The sequence below is a fragment of the Sinocyclocheilus anshuiensis genome, unplaced genomic scaffold (genome assembly GCF_001515605.1).
Source record: "Sinocyclocheilus anshuiensis isolate Anshui unplaced genomic scaffold, SAMN03320099.WGS_v1.1 scaffold489, whole genome shotgun sequence".
In the NCBI taxonomy this organism is placed as follows: Eukaryota; Metazoa; Chordata; class Actinopteri; order Cypriniformes; family Cyprinidae; genus Sinocyclocheilus; species Sinocyclocheilus anshuiensis.
The window spans coordinates 64,385-88,899 of NW_015537958.1; the positions used below are offsets into that span (position 1 = coordinate 64,385).

The 24,515-nt window shown below is 36.5% G+C and overlaps 2 protein-coding genes and 1 long non-coding RNA gene across 3 annotated transcripts; all 3 read left to right on the plus strand.

The window, feature by feature from the left end:
- Positions 1–1,843: 1,843 nt before the first annotated feature.
- Positions 1,844–7,404, plus strand: LOC107666181 (spondin-2-like). The gene is made up of 6 exons (XM_016457371.1): positions 1,844–2,142; positions 2,752–2,984; positions 3,806–4,029; positions 4,583–4,774; positions 5,269–5,452; positions 6,745–7,404. Exons 2-6 carry the CDS (start codon positions 2,759–2,761, stop codon positions 6,921–6,923), a joined length of 1,005 nt encoding a protein of 334 aa, XP_016312857.1. The 5' UTR covers positions 1,844–2,142; positions 2,752–2,758; the 3' UTR covers positions 6,924–7,404.
- Positions 7,405–8,077: 673 nt separating this feature from the next.
- Positions 8,078–9,533, plus strand: LOC107666166 (transmembrane emp24 domain-containing protein 11-like). The gene is made up of 5 exons (XM_016457346.1): positions 8,078–8,269; positions 8,699–8,712; positions 8,823–8,909; positions 8,995–9,141; positions 9,284–9,533. Exons 1-5 carry the CDS (start codon positions 8,122–8,124, stop codon positions 9,431–9,433), a joined length of 546 nt encoding a protein of 181 aa, XP_016312832.1. The 5' UTR covers positions 8,078–8,121; the 3' UTR covers positions 9,434–9,533.
- A 5,593-nt stretch (positions 9,534–15,126) lies between these two features.
- On the plus strand, positions 15,127–17,220 carry LOC107666188 (uncharacterized). Its single transcript, XR_001631642.1, has 3 exons — positions 15,127–15,159; positions 16,978–17,050; positions 17,152–17,220. It is a non-coding gene; the product is annotated as an uncharacterized LOC107666188 (long non-coding RNA).
- Positions 17,221–24,515: the final 7,295 nt, after the last annotated feature.

Below are 24,515 nucleotides of genomic sequence, written 5' to 3' on the forward strand. Positions count from 1 at the left end.
CAAGAGAGCATTGCAATAGTCCAGCCTGGACAGAACAAGAGCTTGAACAAGGAGTTGTGTTGCATGTTCTGAAAGAAAGGGCCTGATCTTCTTGATGCTGAATAAAGCAAATCTGCAGGACCGGGCAGTTTTAGCAATGTGGTCTGAGAAAGTCAGCTGATCATCAATCATAACTCCAAGGTTTCTGGCTGTTTTTGAAGGAGTTATGGTTGATGTGCCTAACTGGATGGTGAAATTGTAATAAAACGATGGGTTTGATGGAACCACAAGCAGTTCCGTCTTAGCCAGGTTGAGTTGAAGGTGATGGTCCTTCATCCAGCAAGAAATGTCTGTTAGACAAGCTCAGATGCGAGCAGCTATCGTCGGATCATCAGGATGGAATGAGAGTTGAGTGTCATCAGCATAGCAGATATGAAAAGCCATGTTTCTGAATGACAGAACCTAGTGATGTAATACAGTGTTGGATGATCAAAATCTAATGTGTTTCACCAGTTACCATGTTTAGGCTTCAGTAAAAGACGGGCATTGGTTCCAATTTTTCACTTTTATCATAACTTCAGTTACCTTTTTTCCAAGAAAAATAATGTGACCTAGTTAAAGACATCATTTCTGGAACTAGTTAATGGTTTCATAAACATTCGTGCCAAGATCTGAACAGTCTGCATTGGTTACATTTTTGTTTCAAACACAATAGTTCCCAAAACAGCCCAGACTGACACAGCAGAACAACAACCCTGGGTGGTCACTTTGGATAAAGAATTAATATGAAATGTTGGCGCTGGAAGTAGTTCTTAAAATACTTTTTCTAAAAGTTGCATATGTAATGAAGTGCCTTTCAAGAAGAAGAAAAAGTACACTTAGTAATGTAATGCAATTGATGTACTTTTTGTTTTTTGATTACTATGACAAGGCGGTTTCCCTTGCCCACGGCCCAGAACCCTGGAAAACTGGGCTCCAGTATCCACAAAACATAGAACAAGTGGTTTGGAAAATGGATGGATTTTTGATAAGATTAATGTGGACTAGTCTGGTGATTTATTGTGCATATATGTTTTTCTGGTTACCCTAAACAATGCAAAGTCTTACAATTTATATATTTTTTTAACTCTGCGAGAGTTACACTTACACCTCAAACAAAACAAATGTAGTTAGTTTATGAGTTAAATTAGTACAATGCATATGCTTTTTGTGCATCATTGTCCTGTGTCACAGCGGCACTGTATTGGTAAAGACATTAGGATTGAGTGAGGTTTTTTTTTTTTGCAAATGATAACCTACATTTTGGCCTTTTAAAGATACTCTCATGTATTTATTACTTCCTTAGAGTTATTGTTAAATTTGTGTGATCAATCCAAGCTCATTTTAACACACTATCTGTAGTTTCTATTCATATTTTAGTTAGTCCATTGTGACCAAATGGAGTGACATGTGAGACAACTCAAATGAACAACGAGGGATGGTTGACAGAAACTGACCCCAGATTGAGCCAGGCATAAAACACATTAGATGTCGCAATCCAGTTGGACCAAAGCCCGATTTACAACAGAAGAATATTAAAAAACCTTCAAGTAAGCTCTCAGAAATGGAACTGGTTTGCAGAAAACCACATCCAAACAGCTCTCAGCAAATTAAGTGTCAAGAAACTGGAGAGAATTTGAGAAGGGTGAGGGGCAAAACGTTAGCATGTGGAAGCAATTACTGGCTGCAGGCGGGATCTGTTAGCTTTCGGCTTACTGGGTGCTTCCACGCTGCTGATCCACCAGCCAAGCCTGCTTCCACAATCAACCAACCCTATAATACTGCCTCCTCAACTGACTACGAAACCCTCAGGAGCTTCATAATGCTGCCTTCTCTATGCATCTCTGGTTGGGAGAGGGAAAAAAAGTGTGAATCTTGATTCAAACGGTGACTCGTTTGCCGAGACCAATGGGGAAATCATGCATGGAACTGTAATGTAGAGTGTGGAGAGCTCGATACTATATCTGGGAGGGGTCAGGAGGTTATTGATATTGTTAGACTGTGGGGACCGCTGGAAACTCATAAATAGCTGGAAGACACACAGTAATCTTGCAGTCTTCCTCTGAATGCCTGGGCACAGGTGACTTCCACTCAGCTTTTCTGCAGAAAACCTCATCAAAACCTGCAAGTACTTTCTTTAACTATATGTTTTATTTGTGCTGCACAATGTTGAATTGCTTCTGCTTAATTATGATCAATTCAAATCCTTTTTTAGGGCATATGCATTTAAAGGTAGTATTTGATATGACAAATACATAATAAATACTACTGTGTATACATACTAAATGAATTCTATTTTGAATATAATAATGTCTAAATTAATTATAGTGCATGGTGCATGAAGTTGGATAATAATAATATAAATTGATGTAACCATCTATGCTAATATAACATAGCGATTAAAAAAATATTTATAAAATATTATATTGAGTATCGCTTAACCAATTTCAACAAATTATGCAATTTCATTGCCAATCCTTCTGAATATTTCATGTAAGAATGCCTGGAAACACAGAGTGAATTTGGTTATCCTGACCTACATTCTTTTCTTCTTAGTCAGTGTATGGCACAGTTACACCAAATCACTCATAGAGGAGTTTATGTAAAGTCTTTAATTCCCCTGTTTTACCATTGTCATATACAGTAGTTTAGGAAGGAGTGGTCCATAGTGTCCAAACCTGGTTATGGCATGCATCCACATGCCTGGTAAAACAGTTTATTGTTCCCTCACAGAACCAGCATGGAAAAGATGACATCTTTGAAAGTGAACTGCTGGCTGCAGTGGCTTACCGGGACTCTGGCCCTGCTGAGTGGAGTCCCTGCAATGCCGGTCGACGTGGACCGCGTGTGCATGGCGCCGTCCGCAGCCAAGTACAGACTGACGTTTACCGGCCAGTGGACTCAGACTGCCTTCCCCAAACACTACCCTCTGTACAGGCCGCCTGCTCAGTGGTCCCCCATTATTGGTGAGTGGGCTGATCTTATGAGTAAGAACAAGGTAGTAGTAACCATTATTCTTGTAAAAATGTTTAACATTTGCTGCACCCCTTTTTGGGTCTGTTCACCCAAACCTTTCACATTGTTCCTATTGAGGGGGTTTGACCCAGTAACTATGATTAACCCCTCCAAAGGAAGTCAAAACAAAGGTTAGGTGATATACAAACGTAACATAAAGGTTCAAAAAGTGGGTTTCCACGGTGATGGCATAGAATAACCATTTTTGGTTCCCCCAAAAACCTTTCTGGGAACAGTTCTTAAAATAATTTTTTTTTTCTTCTTAGTGTAAAGAACATTTTGATAATCTGGAGAACTTTAGTGCAGTGGAAAGTTTTCATGGATGTCAAATGTTCATGGAACCATAAATGCCAATAAAAACTTTGATGTTTTTTTAACAATGTTTTATAAACTTATTAGCCAATGTGCGTATTTTTTTGCATGGCTGCTTGCTGATCGTTATTGGATTATGGCTAATATGGGTAATAAAAATCATTATTTAAAACTTTCTTATAGATTTTTGTATATTATCACAAAAGTATATAAAAATACAGTAACACTGATAGTTGGCAGTGTTAAACTGTGCTTTAGGGATGCCCAAAATAATCTGGGTTGCTCAAGATTTTTATGCCTAAAAATTTCCTATAAAATAAAGTCAACCCCTCACAAGCCACTGTATAACTCACACTCTGTTCCTATGGGTCTGAGCAAGACAATGATGGCAGAGCTTGGGCAGCATGTTATGCACTGAAGTAGAAGTACACATCGAAAATAAATATAATTTTCATTTTAGGAGTAACTCACAGCTCAGACTATCACATCTGGCAAAGGAACGAGTACGCCAGTAATGGAGTGAGAGAGTTCTCTGAGAGAGCAGAGGCTTGGACCCTGATAAAGGAAGTGGAGGCAGCTGGGGAACGGATCCAGAGCGTCTATGGCCTCTTTTCAGCGCCAGCTGTGGTTGGAGGAACCGGTCAGGCAACCACAGAATTTGAAGTCTATGCAAGACACTCCTTAGTAAGTACACTGCAGTAGGTTAAAGCATGGAAAAGCCTGAACCTTTCTTCAGCACCAAATCATGGCCCTGCATATGACGTATTTATATGCATATTATGCAGCTATATTTTACTCAAATGAATATCAAATCCAATTAGAAGGGTTTTCGGTTAGCTGGTCAGGCTGAAACACCCCGAGGCTGACCAGATCAACCAACTAAACTCTTATTTGGCTATACTGAGATACAGACTAGACCATCTTTGACCATCTACAGTAAGACCAGCAAATGACCATTGGCTGGTTTAAGCTGTTTTTTTTTTTAAATAAGAAACCACAGATGTTTTCAGTCAGAAGATGTGGACACTTCCATACTGTGTCCAAAGCATTCTTCTGGAACTGGCTCTCTACATGCACATACTTCACTGGCCTCCCAGGCATTCCATATAAAATATTATAGAGAGAATTGTAAATAATAGAACTTTCCAAATGAAAACCAGCCAGCAACTCATACTAGCTAATGAGCAAGCTAAAAACCAGAGTGGAACAGAACACTAATGGTCTTCTTGTTTTGCAGCTGTCCTTCATTGTCTGCATTGTGCCAAGTCCTGACTGGTTTGTTGGAATAGACAGTCTAAACTTGTGCGAGGGTGATAACTGGATAGAAAACATAAGCCTAGATCTCTACCCCTACGATGCCGGCACAGATAGTGGTTTCACCTTCTCTTCACCAAATTTTGAGACCATTCCTCAAGACAAGATCACTCAGGTAATGTCTAAAAGCAGATAACCCTACAAGTCATATATATTTATAATGTTTTCCATGAAACAATGCTTCTTAGACCAGAATGAGCTGGTTTGCTGGTCTTTCTTTTTGGGTCAAGCTGTTCTCCCAGCCTGGCCAAGCTGGTGTTTAACTGGGCAACCAGCTGGTTTCCCAGCCTCACCAACTGAAAATTTTTCAAAATCCAGCCTGACCAGACTTGGAGGCCAGAGGAGACCAGGAAACAATCTTAAGCAAGTTTAAGATGTATTTTTTTTCAGCAGAGTTTGCCTACTTAGGGAACCAGTCACTGCTGAGAAAAAAACAAACAAACAAACACTTAAACCAGCATAAGGTGGTTTGCTGGTTTAAGCTGGTTCAGTTTGTCAGTGGTCAAAATGCCTCCTAAAACCAGCAAAGCGGACCACCTAACCGACATTTTTCTGCAGGGATGGAGGTCTTATTACAGATCTTGTTACAGATATGTCTTCTCTCAACAGATAACCGCATCATTCCCAAGTCACCCTGCAAACTCCTTCTACTATCCCAGACTGAAGCATCTCCCCCCAATAGCTAAAGTCTCCCTAACAAAGATCAAGAACAACCAGATCTTCAGCTTACCCATTCAGCCGACCCAGTCCAATCAGATTCCAAGTGGGAATGAAATAGATGGGTCTCTCATAAGTAAGCATTGGGAATTGTTTGTCAAAATAATGCTGTAATGGTCTGGCATTGTCTCCTCATACAGGACTTATTCATGATATACTTGCATTTGAATCTTAAATGCATGTATTCCATTTTCAAGGGAAACACTACAAATCCGTAGAGAGAACTTGTGGTGATTAAATTGCGGGCTGTAGAAAGGGTTATCCACTCCCATGGTAACCAACACAACAAACTGCAAACACGATAATGGAGGCCAATCCGTTTAAAAGTTTTCTGCCACTCAGAACTCAGGAAGCGTTTGTCATGTGTGCTTTGATTCCATCCTTCTGTTTTCCTACTTGTACAAAAGTCTGTGATAGATATCAACCTTTTACAAGGTCAGGATTTCTGGAAAGCATCGGTGAATCAGGAGATCTCTCTAGGCAGGTTCAGGATGAGAAGCAATTATTTCAGCCCTAAACTTTAATGTATCATAGAACATTAAATTAAATGCTAAATTAAAGTGATTTAGCCTTTAGGCAACTTTCCATTTGTTTTACACTTCACAAATAATATAAATGTTTTACCAATAATATGAATATAAATGCTTAGCCCAAAACATTTTCATGGCAATTTTAATGAAAGTTTTGGCAAATTGGTGACAAACTCATTTGAATTAGTACAATTGTCATTCATACGTTTTCATACAAACTGGTTGGATCATGCTTCTTGCTTGTTTTTTTTTTTTTTCATTTTCACACGACTCGAATAGTACAAATTCATATGAATTTGCCACCAATTTGTCAAAAAAACAAACTAGTTATGTTTTCCTGAGATCAAGTTACTTAGCTTTATTAGCCCCATTTAATTGGGCTAATAACTATTTGGGGGCAGTCATGACCTAATGGTTAGAGAGTCGGACTTGTAACCCAAAGGTTGCGGGTTCAAGTCTCGGTAGACTGTAGGTGGGGGGGAGTGAATATACAGCAAGGCACCAAACTCCCAACTGCTCCCTGGGTGCCGCAGCAAAAATGGCTGCCTACTGCTCCGGGGTGTGTGTGTGTGTGTGTGTGTGTTCACTACTCACTGCTGTGTGTGTGCACTTGGATGGGATAAATGCAGAGCACAAATTTCGAGTATGGGACACCATACTTGGCTACACGTCACTGTCACTTCACTTTTTAAAGGAATAGTGCACCAAAACAAGTTTTGATTGGCTGATATTATGATGATTTGATTTTAATGAACTGCAATTATTATTAACAACTACAATTATTTGTTCCCAGTTCTCCTCAAATTATTAGTACTAATCAACATCTCTTTTTCTACAGATACCCCTCTGGACTGTGAGGTGTCTGTCTGGTCACCTTGGGGTCTTTGTAAGGGTCAGTGTGGTGAGAAAGGGGTAAAACACAGAACCCGCTATATTCACATGCATCCTGCAAACAATGGGGCTGCCTGCCCACCCCTAGAGGAAAAGAAGCTCTGTATCCCTGACAACTGTGTGTGAAAATAAAGAGGACCTACCATCCATACCTCATCCACAGGGAAGAATCTACTGGTTAACAGCTTTAAAATGAGACATTTTAAAGGGAATTACTTTGTTCTTTTAAAGCTATGGTGTTGCGGGTGAGCTAACAAGCTTAAACGTGGTAATGAACAGGCTAGGCAACATACCCCAAGTTAAAAAGAAGACTGAAGTACCCAAAGTAAATTCCCAGTAAGTGTATCACATTTGAGAGTAAAATATGAGGAACTGCAGATGTCAAAAATACTTTCAATACAGCAATATTTGCTCTAATAGCAGGAGTTTATAGGCTGAATTTGCTGTAAGTGTCACACACTGTCCTCATGCACTGTTCATGGAGTCTGGTGCTCTCTGGTGGAAAATAAAACTCACCATTGACATGATCAAGCTCAGTAGTCGAGATAAACATCTTCAGTAAAAAATACTCTGTTCTCCTCAAAATATGTTGCATCAGTGGATGATATCTGTACATTAATTGCAAAACTGTATATAAAGTTGTACATAGAAAAAAATAAAACAAGTTTCTTTGTCATGCTTGTGTGAAAATGTATTATATTTTCTAAAAGATAAAAAATGCAATATAAATTGTCCATCTCTTTGGGCATGTAAATCATACTTAAAATGTCTGAATATCAAGGATCAAATCAAATGATGCCAGACATTTTCTATTTCACTATTCAAAGCCATTTTTGCAGTGTCTTTTAATAAGCATTTTAGTCAATGAATCAGTTCTAGGGTTCACACAGGAAACCACATTCTGGTGTTGTTTATCACAGTGATTATGGACATGGTCACAAAGTGTCACAAAATATTTAGTCTTGATCCTCTTTTGAAACCTTTTTGTGAAATATTTGGCTCGAAAACTGTGATGTCTTTCTAATAAATGACATTTGGTTTGATATTTTGTTTTCTAATGCACAACATTCTCAAGTGTGACACGGTGTCTAAATAGTTTTTGGGCTGGACTGTACTATATATCTTAACAAAGCAAGACGTAATAGGTTGACTATTTCTATCAACATATTTAGGTTTCTCCCTAGTCTTATCATTACTTTCTGTTTACCTTCTTTAAACATGACTCTACAAACAGCAGCTGAAGATTTCTCACACTAAACCTGCTGGGCACATAAAGCTTTACTAGTGTTGTGTTATTGTTACTTGTAACTTTCTTACCTTAAAAATGAATTGTTTTACAGTAATGAATGTGAGGCTGACAGGCCTGCTGCTAGCCAGTTTTGTCATTTTGGCTCCTGCGATGTATTTTGATTTAGGGGAGCAGGAGGAAAAGTGTCTCATTGAGGAGATTCCAGAGGACACACTTGTGTCAGGTCAGTGAAGATGAATTGTGCTGTTATACAATGCTATACATATTTGCTCTATTACACAAGACGAATCAGTTATTTGATCCTGAATGGGCCCGGAACACTTTTCCTTATATACTGCTCACACTAACAGGTGATTTAATATACAATTTGAAAATATAATCCTACTTTTAATATGTGTAGAACCTTTATTGTTGACTTGATGTTTGGGCTTTTGTTTGTTTGTGGTCCAAACATCAAGATAAATTCTGGAGGCAAACGTTTTCGATAATTGGTGTGATACATTTGGCCCACTCTTATCAAGTCAAGTCAAGTCACCTTTATCTATATAGCGCTTTTAACGATACAGATTGTGTCAAAGCAGCTGTACAGCATTAATTAGGAAAATAGTGTGTCAATAATGCAAAGTGACAATAGTAAACACTCAATTTTCAGTCTACAACAGCCAAGTCAGAGACTATTTAGGGGCTTATATCTACTAAACTGATCAGAGATCTGACCAAAATAGTGGTACAAAAATAGTGTCATTTTGTTTATTTAAAAAAAATAATAATTTCAGGTAAAAAGTGTATCGGCTTCGGGTCAGCATTTCTTGTGCATGCAGTCCAACTCCACCAGGTTCTCTGTGTTTGCTGGAGATCGTTTGGTGAGTTGTGAAATGCTGTGGCCCCATATCTTGAATTTTAAAGTGTCAGATATAGTTGTGCTTTTACTATTCTCTTTATGTACAGAAAGTGCATTTAGATGTCCAGATGGGCGAGCATACCATTGATCCTAATGCTGCGAAGGCAAAGGACACTATGAAAGCAATGGAGTACAACTTGCAACATCTCATTGACCAGATGCGTTACATTAGCAGGCAGCAAAATTTCCAAAGGGTAAGCAATTGCAGGTAGGATGGCCTGACAACAAAATGTTACCATATTAATTGCTTGCCAGGATCAGAATAAGAACCAGACCGAGTGTCATCTGTCCTGGTGATTATGTGCAATTTGTATGTGTTTATTTTACTGCAACCAGGACCGTGAGGAGAAGTTTCGCCAAATGAGTGAGGAAACAAATGGAAACGTTTTGCGGTGGGCCATTATTCAGACATCAATACTCCTCTCTCTTGGAATCTGGCAAATGAAAAACCTCAAAAACTTTCTGATCGAAAAGAAGTTGGTTTAGCTTTACGAAATGACTAACTGTGTGTCTGGACAACCGTAACATTGTTTGAAGCATAATGTTGAAGTCTAAATGACTTCATCTGAGCATAAACATCTGAGCATTTACCCTGCAGTGAGAATGTTTCATAACTGAAGTGATTTTAATAAATCCATAATACTTTTTAAATACCTATAGATTCTTCTCTTTGTGCTTTATTCCACTCTAACAGTGTGTTCAACCACGAATATTTATTTGACAAAATCTACATATTTAATTTAGTTTCCACTAACATATCAAGCCTTTTAACTACGTTTATTAATATAAAACTATCAACAAAATACAGAAAATCTGCTAATTAGTTATATGATAACTAGTAGCCTAAACCTGCAATTTAGTGTACACACGACTGGTATAAATCTGGATAGCGTGTGAAAAAGACACAGGTATGTAATTTGAGAGATTTAGGTGATCACAGAACTCGTCAGGGACATTCTTTTACATTATTTTGTATATTTGGCTCAAATGCTATACATCCACCTTTATTTTTACCCCAGTTTGATGTACATTTAGTTGGTTTATCTGTTTTATTTTCACATTTCTAAGTCAATCATTCTTCCATCATAAGTGAGAAAACAGTAGATATTTTAAACTCAGTGCTTTAAACTGAATTAATTAAGCACTCGAGATGTAATAATATGTGTGATCTCAATAACACAGGCTGTGTCTCAAAACCGTGTGAGCAGTCTAGAGAGGGTTCTGGCAATAACAGGTGCATACAACATTTTACTGGCATATGGTGATATATATATTATATTATACATAATTATAATTAGTATTAACATTATAAATTATATATGACATTATAATTTTACATTAACATTCTATTATATTTAAATTATATATTCAGATTTCAAAATGGTATAATGGTGCTGTCTTTACATATAGTGAGAGCATGAATTAAATGTGTGGATATACGGCCCTCTGCTGGAAGTAATATAGTTTTACAGAAAGGGTGTCTTTGTTTTCCCCTTTAGGAAAGCAGGGCGTATGCCTCATTTGTAAAGCAAAGTGTCAGATCTCCCCACTATCTGATAAAGTACGATACAAAAGATGTGTGTGTGTGTGTGTGTGTGTGTGTGTGTGTGTGTGTGTGTGTGTGTGTGTGTGTGCGTGTGTGTGTGTTTTGATGATGATTAATTTTAATGAGCTGTGCCACTAATCTGTGTATTGTTCTCATAGGGCAGCTTAGAGGTTCGAGAGATTTTCTCAGATATCAGTTCAGTTGCAGTCAAGTACTTCTCAGAGACAAGCAAGGTAATCCTATACATAAATGAATGAGTTGAATGCAGCTATGTTAATCATGAACTTATGGCATAAAGACATATTTATTATGCTCTGCAGGTTTTACAATTCCAGGCCAGAGACCAGAAAAGTGTATTGGCCCACTATCAGCAGAAGGTGAGAGCATCCTGTCCTTAACATGACTAGCTCTGATACTTGGATATGGTAGATGTGGAAGCTAATATGGCTTAGTCTCTGGGTTTTTTTTTTTTTCTTAACTAACATGCACAAGGTAAGACACATTTTAACAAAATCAAATTAATGTCGAATAAAACAGATTGAGAGAATGAAGGAGGATGGCCTGAAAATGCAACAAGAGATGCAGAAGATGTCCAGATGTATGAGTACTGCATTAGCGCAGTCATTTCTTTTTGTATTTTTGCCTCATTTCTGTTGTTTTCTCATTTGTACAGGAAACTTTCAGAACAGAATGCCTACATATCAAAGTTAGAGATGACTGTTCAAAATCAAAGGTATGTCAATATGGATCTATGGAAATTTGGACATTTTTGTGTCTAACAAAAATCAAACCACAGAGGATTAGAGTAGATGCACCTTTGGCAGTCCACTTCCAGTCTTTAGTATATGTGGAAAGAAACTACTGTATGTGTCTAGTGTACTTTTTCATTCTTCTTGGCAGAACTGCTTGATCTCAGTTAGTTTGCATGGAGATCACGGGTGGACAGCCTTTGTCAAGTCAACCCATAAATGCTCAGTTGGACTGAGAGCTGGACTCTGACTCCAGCTGTCTTTAAGTCACTCTTCTGTAGCTGTGGGGTCACTGAAAACAAATGTTCTCCCAAATCTGCAGATGTCTTGACTGCAGGTTTTTCTGTATTTTAACATAATTTTACCAGCCTTCCAGGGCCTGATGCAGAGAAGCATCCCCACAGCTTCATGGCAAACATTCACTACTGTTTATTTATTTACTTACTTACTTACTTATTGAAATGCATTAAAGCAGTAGTTCACCCAAAAATGAAAATTACTGAAAATTGACTCACCATCAGGCCATTCAAGATGTAGATGAGTTTGTTTCTTCATCATTGCAGATTTGGAAAAAATGTAGCATTACTGTACATCACTTGCTCTTAGCAGATGTAATGCTAAATTACTCCAAATATGTACTGATGAAGAGAGCTGAATGATGACATCACTGAATCATCAATGAACTGTCTTTAGCTGGAAAAATGACTCTTTGTTATTGTCCACTTGCATGACAAACTATTTCCTGTTTGACACTGTAAAGCTGCTTTGACACAATTATTGTATTGTATAAAAGCACTATATATATATATTATATATAGTTATATTATATATATTGAATAAAAGTAAAAAGCATAACTGTTGTTATGAAATTTTTATTCATCATAGAATCCTGAAAAATATTAAGCAGCAAAACTGTGATGAGCATTTCTCACGATCTGTGTGCCGCTCTCTGGAGTGGAGACCACAGTTCCCGATGTCGTTGCATTAACCGGTAGATGCATTACAATCCACATTACAGTCAATGGATGATTAGCTGAATTAGTAATTTGGTAGTTTGTTTTTGTATTTCTGTCGGTAATGATTTGCTCTCGGTCTTTTAAAAGTGATAACAACTAAATATCCACGTTCTTAGAATTAGAATGTCTAATCAAATTATTGTACCCGATCATATCTAATATAAATAACATAAAATTCGCTGTTGTTGACACACTTTGTAGACAAAAAAAAAAAACAATGCCTTCGCAAAAAAGGAGAGAAAGAGCGAAGGGAGGCTGCTAAAGGCAGTTCAACACTTCAAACATGAATAAAGCTCCAGCAAGCCAGCAGGTAAATCATCATATAGAATATTTAGCAGTTTGTCACACTAATTCTTGTAATTAAGAGTATATTTCCCATTATAATCACTTGTCTTGATACTAGTAATCTATAACACATCATATTGTATTAAAACCATATTAACAGTAGGCCTATAAAATAGTTAAAAAATAAAATGTTCTAAATGAGTTGTTTATTAGTATATAATATAGATTTATGCTGTAAAATATTAAATTAAATGTCTAATACTTATAGGGGAGAGTGGGGTAAGTTTGGCCATTTTTTACTTATGTGGTCCTCAAGATAAGTTAAAATGATGCAGAAGTACAATATATCCTATCCTAATGAAAGTATTCCTATCATTTTAAATGATCAGTATGTATCTATGACAAAGGGTTCTAAAAATATGGCTTTTTATAAAAACGTGTTCCCATGGCTCAGTTTGCCACGGATTAGGGGTAATATTTAATTGTTTGCATTTCTGAAACAATATGTTGAACAGTAAAGTTGTAGCCTTCCTAAAAACAAACTAAACAGAGAGTTTGTTGGCCATTAGGGACTACAGGTGGAAAGATATATCTGATTATAATGTGATGAAAAGCATTTTCTGGTTCTTATCAGAGAAGGATTTGGTGCACTTGGACACTGTCCCTATCAAATAAACTACAAAATATGTATATATGATAAACTAAACCAGTAATATCACTGTCACGGTTTTGTGTAGAATTAACTCGCACGAAGATGAAAATGAAAGTAAAAGTCTTTAATATTATACACACAAGGTAATCCACAGCAGGAAGGCATAAGAAACACGTACACGTTGACGAGACCGGACAAAGAAACACTGAACTGAATACAACTTATATGGGGAGGATAATTGACAAGACACACCTGAACATAATGACACAATCAAGGGGAGACAGAAACTAGGTCAATGTAACACGAGGGATCAAATGAAAACAAACACAATAGTTCATAACTGTGACAATCACATTTTTCAAAATTCCAATTTATAATTCAGAGATTTAACTTAACTACAGTGCCTTATGATGGGGTAAGTTAAAATGCTGACTCAATTTACCCCACAGCATTTGGCTTACTTTGCCCCATAGCTGCCATTTTGGAAAAGCTACTGTTGCTTACCAGTTCAGGCTAATATTTAACTAAATGATTTGCATGGTTTTGTATGTTGCTAAATCCCCTATATGTATCATAAATATTTTTAGACCCCCTGGATCAATTTGCTTTGATGTAACAACCATATGTTATGCTAAAATTTTACTTTGACAAGCCAAAAACAGTTTTTTAAAGGGGTCATATGATGCGATTTCAAGTTTTCCTTTCTCTTTGGAGTGTTACAAGCTCTTGGTGCATAAAGAAGGACCTACAATAATGTACAGTATTTGAAAAATAATGTGTTTTTTGAACATTAAAGCATGTCAACATATTATGTTACACCAAATACACAAAATAATGATCTTTAAAATAGCATCATATGACCCCTTTAAGTAAATGGGTCCCTTACATTCCCCCATATGTTTCTCCTTTTCACAGTCTGGCAGAAATGATGGGTGGTTCCAAAATACATGGTCACATGACAGTAAAAGTGTACAGTTGCCAACATACAGGGAGTGGGTAAACTTACCCACTGGCTCAACTTACCCCACTCTCCCCTACTTCCGTTGAAGATGAGGCAGAAGCAGGCTCAGAGAGTGAGGGAGAGCCCATTCTTATCCAAACATCTACAATAAAGTCTGAAATTATTACAGAGTGTGCTGTCTTCTCTTTTAATTGTATATTTGTAACAACTGGATCATTTGTATTAACAAGCACCCACCCCCCTAGTGCCCCTTTTTTGGTTTGGACCACTGCCCCTCAAAATGTCTGTGCACGGCCCTGCTGTAAGATGAACAGATTGTTCCAACTGTTAGTTTTTTTAAGCAGTTAAAAATATTTTAGCCCTAGTAACTATGAAATAGATCAATTTTGTGAGTTATTATACTATTTCAAAGAGCGTTTCTCTGTTTATTTCAGTTTCCCTGGTGACAAAAATTCCCTATTCTAAACTAAGTTCTAGTGTGTAAGTAAACCTTTAGAACAACTTGTAAAAAGTCCTTTAGTTTCACATTTCACAGTTTCATAATTTTTTATTTTTATATTTCATTCAGTAATACTAAACTGTTTCATAATCAACTGTACAAAACAAAACTGACATGACAGAGAAATGCATACCTTATTTAATTACATTCCAGTCGACTGCGTTTGATGGTTTCTTTGAAAAACCATTAACATCCCTTATGAAAGTCTATGAAATATTATCTGTCATGTCTGTTTTCTCAGAATAGTCTGTGCTTTAATCACTGAATGACTTGCTTGTGATTGTAACATTTGTTTGGTTGTTCTTTCTCGGAGCTGATAGCATAATCAACAGAAGGGGGCACACTCACACAGTAAACCTCCTTTATTTTTCTGTATACTCATCCTTGTGTCATTTACTGTTGAGTATACACAACCCTGTCATGACATATACTTCTGTTTTTCCATCTAGCCAGATGTCCTGAGTAGAATTTGTCTTAGAAGCTCACCAAAGGACTGCCTCATAGGTTTGTCAGCACTAGAGACCCACTGTTATTCTAATTTCAGATACTCATCATGGTAGGTTTTGGTTTTCAATTACCTGAACTGCAATTTTATGGATATCCTGGACCAAGCTTGTTGTGGCTAATACAATGTCAATTACTTTCACTATTTACATTTGATCCCTTTCAACAAAAATTATTAGCTAATGAATTAAAAACTACTAACTTCACTCAAAATAGTCATATAAAAATACTTTACAATGCATATAGCAATCAGACCTAGTATTATTATTAACAACGACATTTTCATTAACTGAAATAAAAATAAAAACTGAAACCTTAGTAAAATATATTTTCATCCTTCAAAACTAGCTGAAAAGTAATAATTGCAACAAATTATTTTAGTACGAGAAATATTATAATACAATATTATAAAACCTGAAATTAAGGTTTATTGCAGGCCTTTACATTCAGCCTGCATTAAACTATACAAGATGGCACTAGACTGTGCTAAAAAATGAACCTAAAATACTAAATATTAAATACAAAAACTAAAATCAAAACAAAATAGTCAGAAACTAGAAAAAAAAAAAAAAAAACTTAAACTAACAATGATATTCTGAAAACTGTAATAAAGAATACATAAAAAATCTAAAATCTAAATTCAAAAATATAATAACCCTGATCTCACCATAATATAATTATTGCTGTTTCATTTAATTATCAATCATAAGCGATTAAAACACACTAATCGGGTACTATTGTTTTAGGCCATTAGTTGGAAAGGTCTAAAATATATCAAACAATTTTCTCTGCAATAACTACAGTGAGTATTTCTATATGAATGTATAAAAATAATCACTGTAGTTAATGCAGTGAAATAAAATCTTTAAAAAAACAAACAGTATAAAACAACAACCGAGGATGTTTGTCTGCGGCATATTTATATAGACCAACAATTACAAAATAGAGCAGACAGTATTAGAGAGCACATCTTGTGTGAACAGTATCATATACAGACATGTTTTATTTTTTCTCACATTCTGTGCTGATTGTTTCACGTGAAATAATGGGCATATGTATATAGTTCAGTCATGAAACTCTAGATGGCGCAGGCGACGGGTTATTAACGTAACCGATGATATTCAGAGAGTTAAACGACTTGGCACAAGCTGATTGGTTCATGCTGCATATGCAGCCAATGAGCTTACTGCCTTGCAGTTATATGGCTAGCTAGCATTCACTTGAGATTCCTGCAGCGCACTTTCAGAGTTCTCTGAAACCCTCCACCTTCCCCAGCTCCACCTGTATAGATCTGCTACGGGGTTATTTTCTATGCTATTTGTGCAGCAGCAGTATGTCTTAAATACTCATGCACCGTATTGCCAGATGCATTGGCAGTAGCAAGTTCCTGTACTTGCTTGCAGCAGCAGCAATAATCTACAACTACAGCAATAACCAACAGCAGCAGCGTAGCAGATCTGTTCCGCCAAGACCAAATACATTAACTTTCTTATATCCATCACCATGCTAAAATCCTCCGAGAGTTGTCATGATTGAACTATACTTAAATCCAATTAATAAAAAGCTAAAACACTGTATTTACAGTTTTACAGACTTTCATTAAAAAGTAATTGGTTTTGATAATACTAATTACATTTTTCCAGTGGCAAATATATCAGCCACCATTTAATTGAATTTTTATTTTTGGATTCCTCTCAAAAGAGTGGATAGTGCTTTTGACATGTCAAAAGCAGCACTCATTTCTCAATGATATCAACAATCCATTTATACAATCTGGCTGTATACTTTGTTCTGCAGTGAATGGTCTCTTCCATTTAGGTACAATTCCTCACAGAGCATCAAGTCAGAGCACTATGGGTAGCCATTCAGCACCATTCAGCGCCACTGTCAGGTATTTCTTCCACTAAAGAATGACTCCACTGTCTTGTATCTTGGAAAACTATTCTATCTTACTATGGATGCCCAGAGTAACACGAGAAGTATCTCTCGCAGTAGGGAATTCTCCAGTGGTCTACGGGAGCCGGTGATGAATCCATCCCATAATGTGGCCAACCATGGGAAACGCCTGTGTTCAAACTGCCCTCGTCCTACAAATACGGCTCTGTGTCCTCCCTGGGACGCCCGCCATGACATACACTCCGGTCCAAAACCAATACGGATAATCACATCTCAAAATATTTTTATATGTCACAAAGCTGTGCTATTTTTACCAGATACTTTTAGGCAAAAGGCATCAGGCCTATTAATGTAATCACCATCCAGGCCTGTAGTCAAGCCATGAACACACTGCAGCGCTGACCTGTAACTGACTCTCTTATGATGCCACAATGCATTAACACTGCCTCTCAATGAATAGTGAACATCTGTGCTCTTGTTTCCATAAATGTATTGTAGCAATTAATCACAGACCCTTGTTGAACAGTTTGTGAGTATGAATTTTAATATGCCATATTGCGCATGACTCGCATTGTGTTAGCAGCATGTGCTGTTAATCACATCCAAAATGTTCTCTGCAGCATGTTTCTCCTCTAACACACTGATGCCATTGTACTGAGGTGTTCAAACCTTGTTCACATTAATTAAAATGATGCATCTGATAATGTGGTTTGAGTTTGTTTAGGGTTTTTCAGTTGTTTCTTGTTTGTTATCTTGGTATCTCATCAAAGATGAAGTTGTGAGAGTCATCTAATCAAATCTTGGGTTCATCCAAACAAATCAGCTGGGGTTTGGAAGGTGGGCTGTCTTTGGAAAATGTTTGTGTACATGTTTCACACTGTACTAGATAAATATGAGCAAACAATGTCTAACTGAAGGCCTGCTCAAAACTCGCTGCTAATGCAGTAGGTCTCCAGGGTCAAAAGATTCTACCCTTATTACGATCATTATCACACTGTGGTCTTTAAAAGTCCCACCTTGAATGTAATTTTGTTAGATTTTTGAGTTTTAAGTAAGTTTGTTAGAGGTTTATTATCCAGCAGGGAAAAATTGTACGTTTAATCCATAAAAATAAAATGTCAATAGATAGATATTTAACAACACAAATATAAATGGCCTAAAATTAGGAAATATAAAACTAGACTAACACTAACTGAACTCATTTGAAAAATACGTTAGCCATATATTTTTGGCCATTTTTAAGTATGTAAAATATATATATATATATATATATATATATATTCAAAATATTTTGCCATATGTGAATAAAAAGGTAAATGGCATCCAAAACAACAATGGACTAAACCAACTTTCATTGTTAAAAAGTCATACAGGTTTGGAACGACATGAGGGTAAGTAAATGACAGAATTTTCATTTCTGGGTGAACGATCCCTTTAAATATTTGAACAAACCCTCAACTACAAGTTTGAACAATAGTAATAGTAATGCTTGACTTGGCAAACAGCACTAATGTTGGTCACTCACAGCCAGTGTGTAGGCTAATCTAATGTAACATTTGGAAAACTAGCCATAATGCCCAAAGAGGAGCAAGTAAATGAGGAATATTTACAGTCGCAGCGCTCCTTCCTGCTGCAGTCCCAGAGCTCTTATTACTTATGGAAAACCGCAAGAGCTAAATGAGTTCCAGGACCTTCAAATGTCAAAGACCTCCAGGTACTCCAAATATTTTACATTGTCTAAAAAACAATCCTTATAAATCTAGTGGCTGCAGAGCAGATGAACACTTGAATCTGAAGTGAATCTGAAGAGCTGTGACAGCGTAAAGTGTGAAGTGAAAGAAGAGACGGTTATACCTTGAGGGCCTTGACTGATCAAAAGACAGCAGAGATTGTTCCAGTGTCATATCTGCCATGTTACACAAGCTGCTGAGAAAGATGGCACAATTACGCTGAGTACAGCTCCTTAAAAGTTCGTCTTTGATTCGTTTAGGAAGTGAATGTCTTAAGGGGACAGGATATTAAGATATATTAAACAAATGTTTTTTAAACCGCAATGGCAGGTGACTAAGTAATTGCATAATAACAGTTACGTAGTTTCTTATTCTAAATTTATAAATCGTGCTTTTAATACAAATGTCCCTATTGTTCCTTCTTAAGTTTGAACAACAGGGATTCTATTATATATATAGGAATTATATTATATATGGACACACACACACACACACACATATGGTGCATACAGTAAATGTGAAATGTTCTAGTGATTTGCTGTGCACTACGCATCACTTCATATTACACTTCTTCTCACTCTACCTTTAATAGTCAGTGTTTCCTCTGGTCATTCTGCTAAAAGCACATCTGGTTGCTGTTTTCTCCTGATGTGGTGGTGTACTTTTGTATGGGGTACTGTGAGTGAGTGTGTGTGTGTTTACAATAATCACTTCCAACAATTACTGCAAGGGAAAAAAAAAACTTGTTGGAGGCAGTTACGTTTCCAGGCTGCTCACCTCTTTGGAATGCAAAAGAAACTCAAAAAAAAAAAAAAAACTCAGATGAAGCTGTACCGGTGAGCACAGGCCCTTCAACAGTTTGATAAAGTCAAAAAATAATGAAGATAGAACTCAATTAGGCTTGCCTTGCTTATTAAAGTGGCGTGTTTGGTTTCAGTAGGGGAGCTTAAGGTCCCGTGCGTATGAAGTGCAGTATGTTATAATAGGTTCATGTGAGACATTGGCACACACACCTGGAACTCATTAGCCGTCCATATGCCTCATGAGGGCTAACCGCTCCCCAACTCCATCTCTGGGACTGAAACTGTGCAGATTTTCAACAAATACAATTGTACACAGCTAATATAGCGCTAAACCTGGGATAGTCAGTTTTCAAGGTGACTGAAATGGTGGTGGCTTTGTGCATTTCATTGCATCACCACAAATCAAGCAGTGGTCGGGCATAACGTTTCAAATGGCTAACTATAGCTTGCCCTGAAATGGCTGTAATTGAATGCCTGGTTACATGTTTGGCTTATGAACTTTGGTAAAGTGGTGGCATGATTGAACAGTAGCTTAATTGTGTTGTACAGATGTTGAGGATGCATTATGCGCTTCATTAAAAGACATGCAGTTGTGTAATTTCAACATTAGAATGAAGCTGACAGTGAATGTGAGGGTCAGTGTGGAAAAGACTCACTAAGTTTGGAATAGCAAACTATAGTGCTATGCATACTATACAGTACTTGATGCATATTGTGCAGATTATGTGAATGGTCTGTGAATAGTTTAGCATGTTTAGCACAATGTGCAGTGTCTTATTGTGCTCAGCATTTCTTTTCCAGTGTGACAATTGAACAAGAAGAATCTTTTACTTAGCTTATTATTTTATTATTCTTTCTTTCTTTCTATCTGCATACAAATTTTAAATAGTAGGCATAACAGTACCTTGTGAACATAATATGGAAATAAAAGGGAAATAATATAATTTAAAACAATATACTGAAGTGCGAACTGAATGTAGTTTTTGGACACTTAATTGCATGTTAATTTCAATTAAATGAAAATGGGTCACACTTTATTTTAAGGTCCAATTTGCACTATTAACTAACTGCTAACTACAACTTTTGCCTCAATAAACTTAGGTGTAGGTTTAAGGGATCCAAAATATGGTCATGCAGAATAAGGCATTAATATGTGCTTAAAACACTAATAATAAGAACTAATAAACAGCCAATACTGTATGCTGGTAATATGCATGCTAGTTAATAATGAGAATTGGCCCTTAAAATAAAGTGTTACCTGAAAATGTAGTATAATCTAGATTTACATTAAATGCAATTAGCTGTTTTTTTGACACTTAAGTTGGTCTAAAGTACACCTTTATATGAAATTTCATAATTACTTCATTTGTCATTGACATATGGTTAGTGTATGGATGAATGTACTGAAAAAAACTATACATTAACACACAATTAAAATTATACCAAGTACTTTACATGTGATTTAGTATGTTAGTCATCACATCTAAATAAGTGTACTTCTTTGAAGCATGACAAAAGGTTATTAAAACAATAATTTAAAATATTTTTAAGTAAAACCTAATTTGACATTACAAGGTGCACTATTTTAAAGTGAATACTTAAGTGAGTTAAGAAACAGTTATGCATGTGTACTCTCTTTAAGTACATTTAAGTGTCTCTACTATTATATCTACTTCTAAAATTTGCAGTACACTACAGGTGTGCGCTTATTTTTCACAAGGGGTATCCTATGCAGTATACAGTGAGCAGTAAAATCCTATTCCAAACACACTAACTGAATTCAGATACTGAGATGCACACATGCAAAAAAGTATTGTCGTGGCACCATGGTACTTAGATGATATATAATGTTATTTATAAAATACTTCTAACAATTCAGTGGTACCATAATAGCTTTTTGCTAGTTGAAAATGTGTGAAAACACTTTCATTACACATAATCAAGCAGTCTTGAGACTTATGTATAAAGTAAATGAGCTGTAAGGAAATGTTACAGTGAAGAAAGAGTGAAATTTTCAAAAACATGCCACACAAAAGCACAGAATGGAGAAAAAAAAAGAAACTGTCATCCCATAACCACAGAAGAAATAACATCATCAGGGCAGTATTAGCAAACACGACACTCAAGCACCGCATCAAAGACACCGACACATGCAATGAATCACCAGACTGACACACAACATAGTAGCCACCAGTTACAATGAAAGCAGAGACATCAGGCCCTAATTACTGTGTCATTCTAGCTCAAACACTCTGAAAATATGGACTTTATGTTTTACATTACACAATTGGAATATGAATGGTAATGACAGTGACGTTGAGTTATTTGCCAGGGTAAATGGAGGGGAATATTTAGATGTAATGCCTGTCAGGAGACACATTCATTACCAACAGGAACATTAGGAAACTGTGTCAGACACCACTGAATCATTTCAACCCCTAAAGCTTGACACAAACACATGAAACCACACGACGAGCCTCATATTTCATACCACAGAGTATAAACCAAATACGCCACTTAGCTGACAGGTAGAAAACCAGTCATGATAAGACACCATACAACAACTATATCCTCTTTACACATAAATATCACCAACAAAAACATACTATGGTATAACTATTTTTTTTTGTGTATGCACCAAGATAGTACCATGGTATTCATCATTAAAACACCATGATATTTGGTTAAAACGTAGTCAAGTCAAGACACCTTTATTTATATAGCGCTTTTAACAATACAGATTGTGTCAAAGCAACTGAACAGCATTAATTAGGAAAATAGTGTGTCAATAATGCAAAATGACAATAGTAAACACTAATTTTTCAGTTAAAGACAGTTCATCATTGAATTCAGTGATGTCAACATCCAGCTCAGTTTAAATAGTATCTTTGCAATCAAGTCAACGGTATCGCTGGAAATGAAGTGTCCCCAACTAAGCAAGCCAGAGGCGACAGTGGCAAGGAACCAAAACTCCATCGGTGACAGAATGGAGAAAAAACCTTGGGAGAAACCAGGCTCAGTCGGGGGGCCAGTTCTCCTCTGGCCAGACTAAACCAGCAGTTCAATTCCAGGCTGCAGCAAAGTCAGATTGTGCAGAGGACTCAACTGGCTCCTGTGGTCTTGTCCATAGTGTTTGTAATATGTGGGAAGAGATTATTACAATACATTCAAAAATAAAATACTTGCATATGTATTTAATGAATAATTATTGATTATTATTATTATTGATATTAATTTGTTAACAGTGTTATTTTTGGTATAATTTACTTATATAATATATTAGTATTTATTCATATTTTGAATAACCTTTTATTCTTATGTTTTCAGTTTAATTTTAAGCTTTACTACTTTTCTTATGTGCTTTTGTTATTTTTATTAATTTTGTTTTCCATTTTGTAGTTTTAGTCAACAGTAACAACAGTGATTAAGAACTGATTATGAAAACAAATAATAATAATAATAATAATAATAATACAAAATAAATATAAAATAAGAAATTATTAATAACTCTAGTAATTAGTAATTAGTTGTTTACTTTATTTGTAGTATTAGGTATTAATTGATTATTATTAGTATTAAATAATACATTCATTTTAGTGTCTCAAGTGATCTCGTCATTCACTCACACTCTTTCTCTCTCTAGGAATTTCATGCTCCATCCAGAACATGGCAGGTGATAGATGCATGTGAATGGACAGCGATTATCATCACTCGGCCTGTCGTGATCTGCCCCGGCTGGTAATTCACCGTCTCGTGTGTTTCTTGAGTCGCCCAGTGCGACCGTTTCCAACAGTATGTCTGTTTTGTCAAGACATCCAGCTCTCTAATAGGGGCAAGGTGCGAACAGACGGTATTGTACATGTGAAATGTGCCTGAACTCTGGGGCTTCAGAGGGATTTTGGGTAATTTCCTGTACCGCGGCCCAGCGAGAGTGAAATTCAGCCCTCGGGTAGGCTGTCATTGTGTCATGCAGCCTGAGAAAAATATAAATCAGACTTCCTTTGTAAAGCCCCAGGCCGTACAAATGAGCTGTGCTGCTTCAGTGAGATAAAGAAAACAGTTTGAGAGTTGACATAAGTGATTGTCCAACGTTAAAACAGAGAGAGTCTTTGTGCTTTCAGCGGTAATGAATTGATTTATGCTCCACGCTTCTGAACCCAACATATTGAAACACTTAACCAAAGCAGGTATAATTTATTGATTTTTATTAGCCGACTCTTTGCGTTTGAAATGAAGTTACGTTTCATTGGTTTTGGACAATACAAAGTTAAGCATCTTTTCAGTCAAGAGTAAACACAGAAGCAGTTTTCTCGTGAAACAGAATTGCCAAATTAACATTTGTAAAAAATATGTACGTTAGCCTGAAACGACAACAAAAAGATGTCAACAGTTTTAGATTAGTATTTGATTCTATATAGGCTATTGCTATAAATTATTGCTATTTAGGCTATGGTCTGGACAACACGTATTTTGAAAGAAATAAAGACCATTTGTTTAAAAACAAAACAAAAAAAATCGACCTTGTTCCACACGACACAAACGTCAACGTTGAATCGGTCCCATGTCATCAACTACTCATTCTTGCCACAGCTGTGATTAATGATATTGTAATTTTACAAGTGTGGACAATGTGAGCGGTCATGACCTGCAGTCCTGTGAATAATTACAGGAAATAAGTTAAACGATGAGGATGCCCTGGATGTTCGCATTTAATGCAAACAATGTGTTGCAACACCTGCCGAACACAATGACGGCACTTCCTCCATGCTGAATCCTCTGGTTTCATTCAAGGCGCTAAAAGAGGGTTTTATCTGTGTGAATGGCTTTATGGAACTTCCTGTTTAATCGTTGTCGCGTTTCACCCAAATGTCTCACCTTGGACAATAAGCGCCTGTGTTATAGATCAAGGCATTTCAGATGTCTGTTG

Excerpts from the sequence above, each read along its gene's own strand:
- LOC107666181 (XM_016457371.1), top strand. The coding sequence starts at position 2,759 with ATGGAAAAGATGACATCTTTGAAAGTGAACTGCTGGCTGCAGTGGCTT. Across the intron at positions 4,030-4,582 it reads TCTATGCAAGACACTCCTTA|CTGTCCTTCATTGTCTGCAT; the intron begins GTAAGTACACTG and ends CTTGTTTTGCAG. Across the intron at positions 4,775-5,268 it reads CTCAAGACAAGATCACTCAG|ATAACCGCATCATTCCCAAG; the intron begins GTAATGTCTAAA and ends TTCTCTCAACAG.
- LOC107666166 (XM_016457346.1), top strand. The coding sequence starts at position 8,122 with ATGAATTGTTTTACAGTAATGAATGTGAGGCTGACAGGCCTGCTGCTA. Across the intron at positions 8,910-8,994 it reads TGTTTGCTGGAGATCGTTTG|AAAGTGCATTTAGATGTCCA; the intron begins GTGAGTTGTGAA and ends CTTTATGTACAG. Across the intron at positions 9,142-9,283 it reads GGCAGCAAAATTTCCAAAGG|GACCGTGAGGAGAAGTTTCG; the intron begins GTAAGCAATTGC and ends TACTGCAACCAG.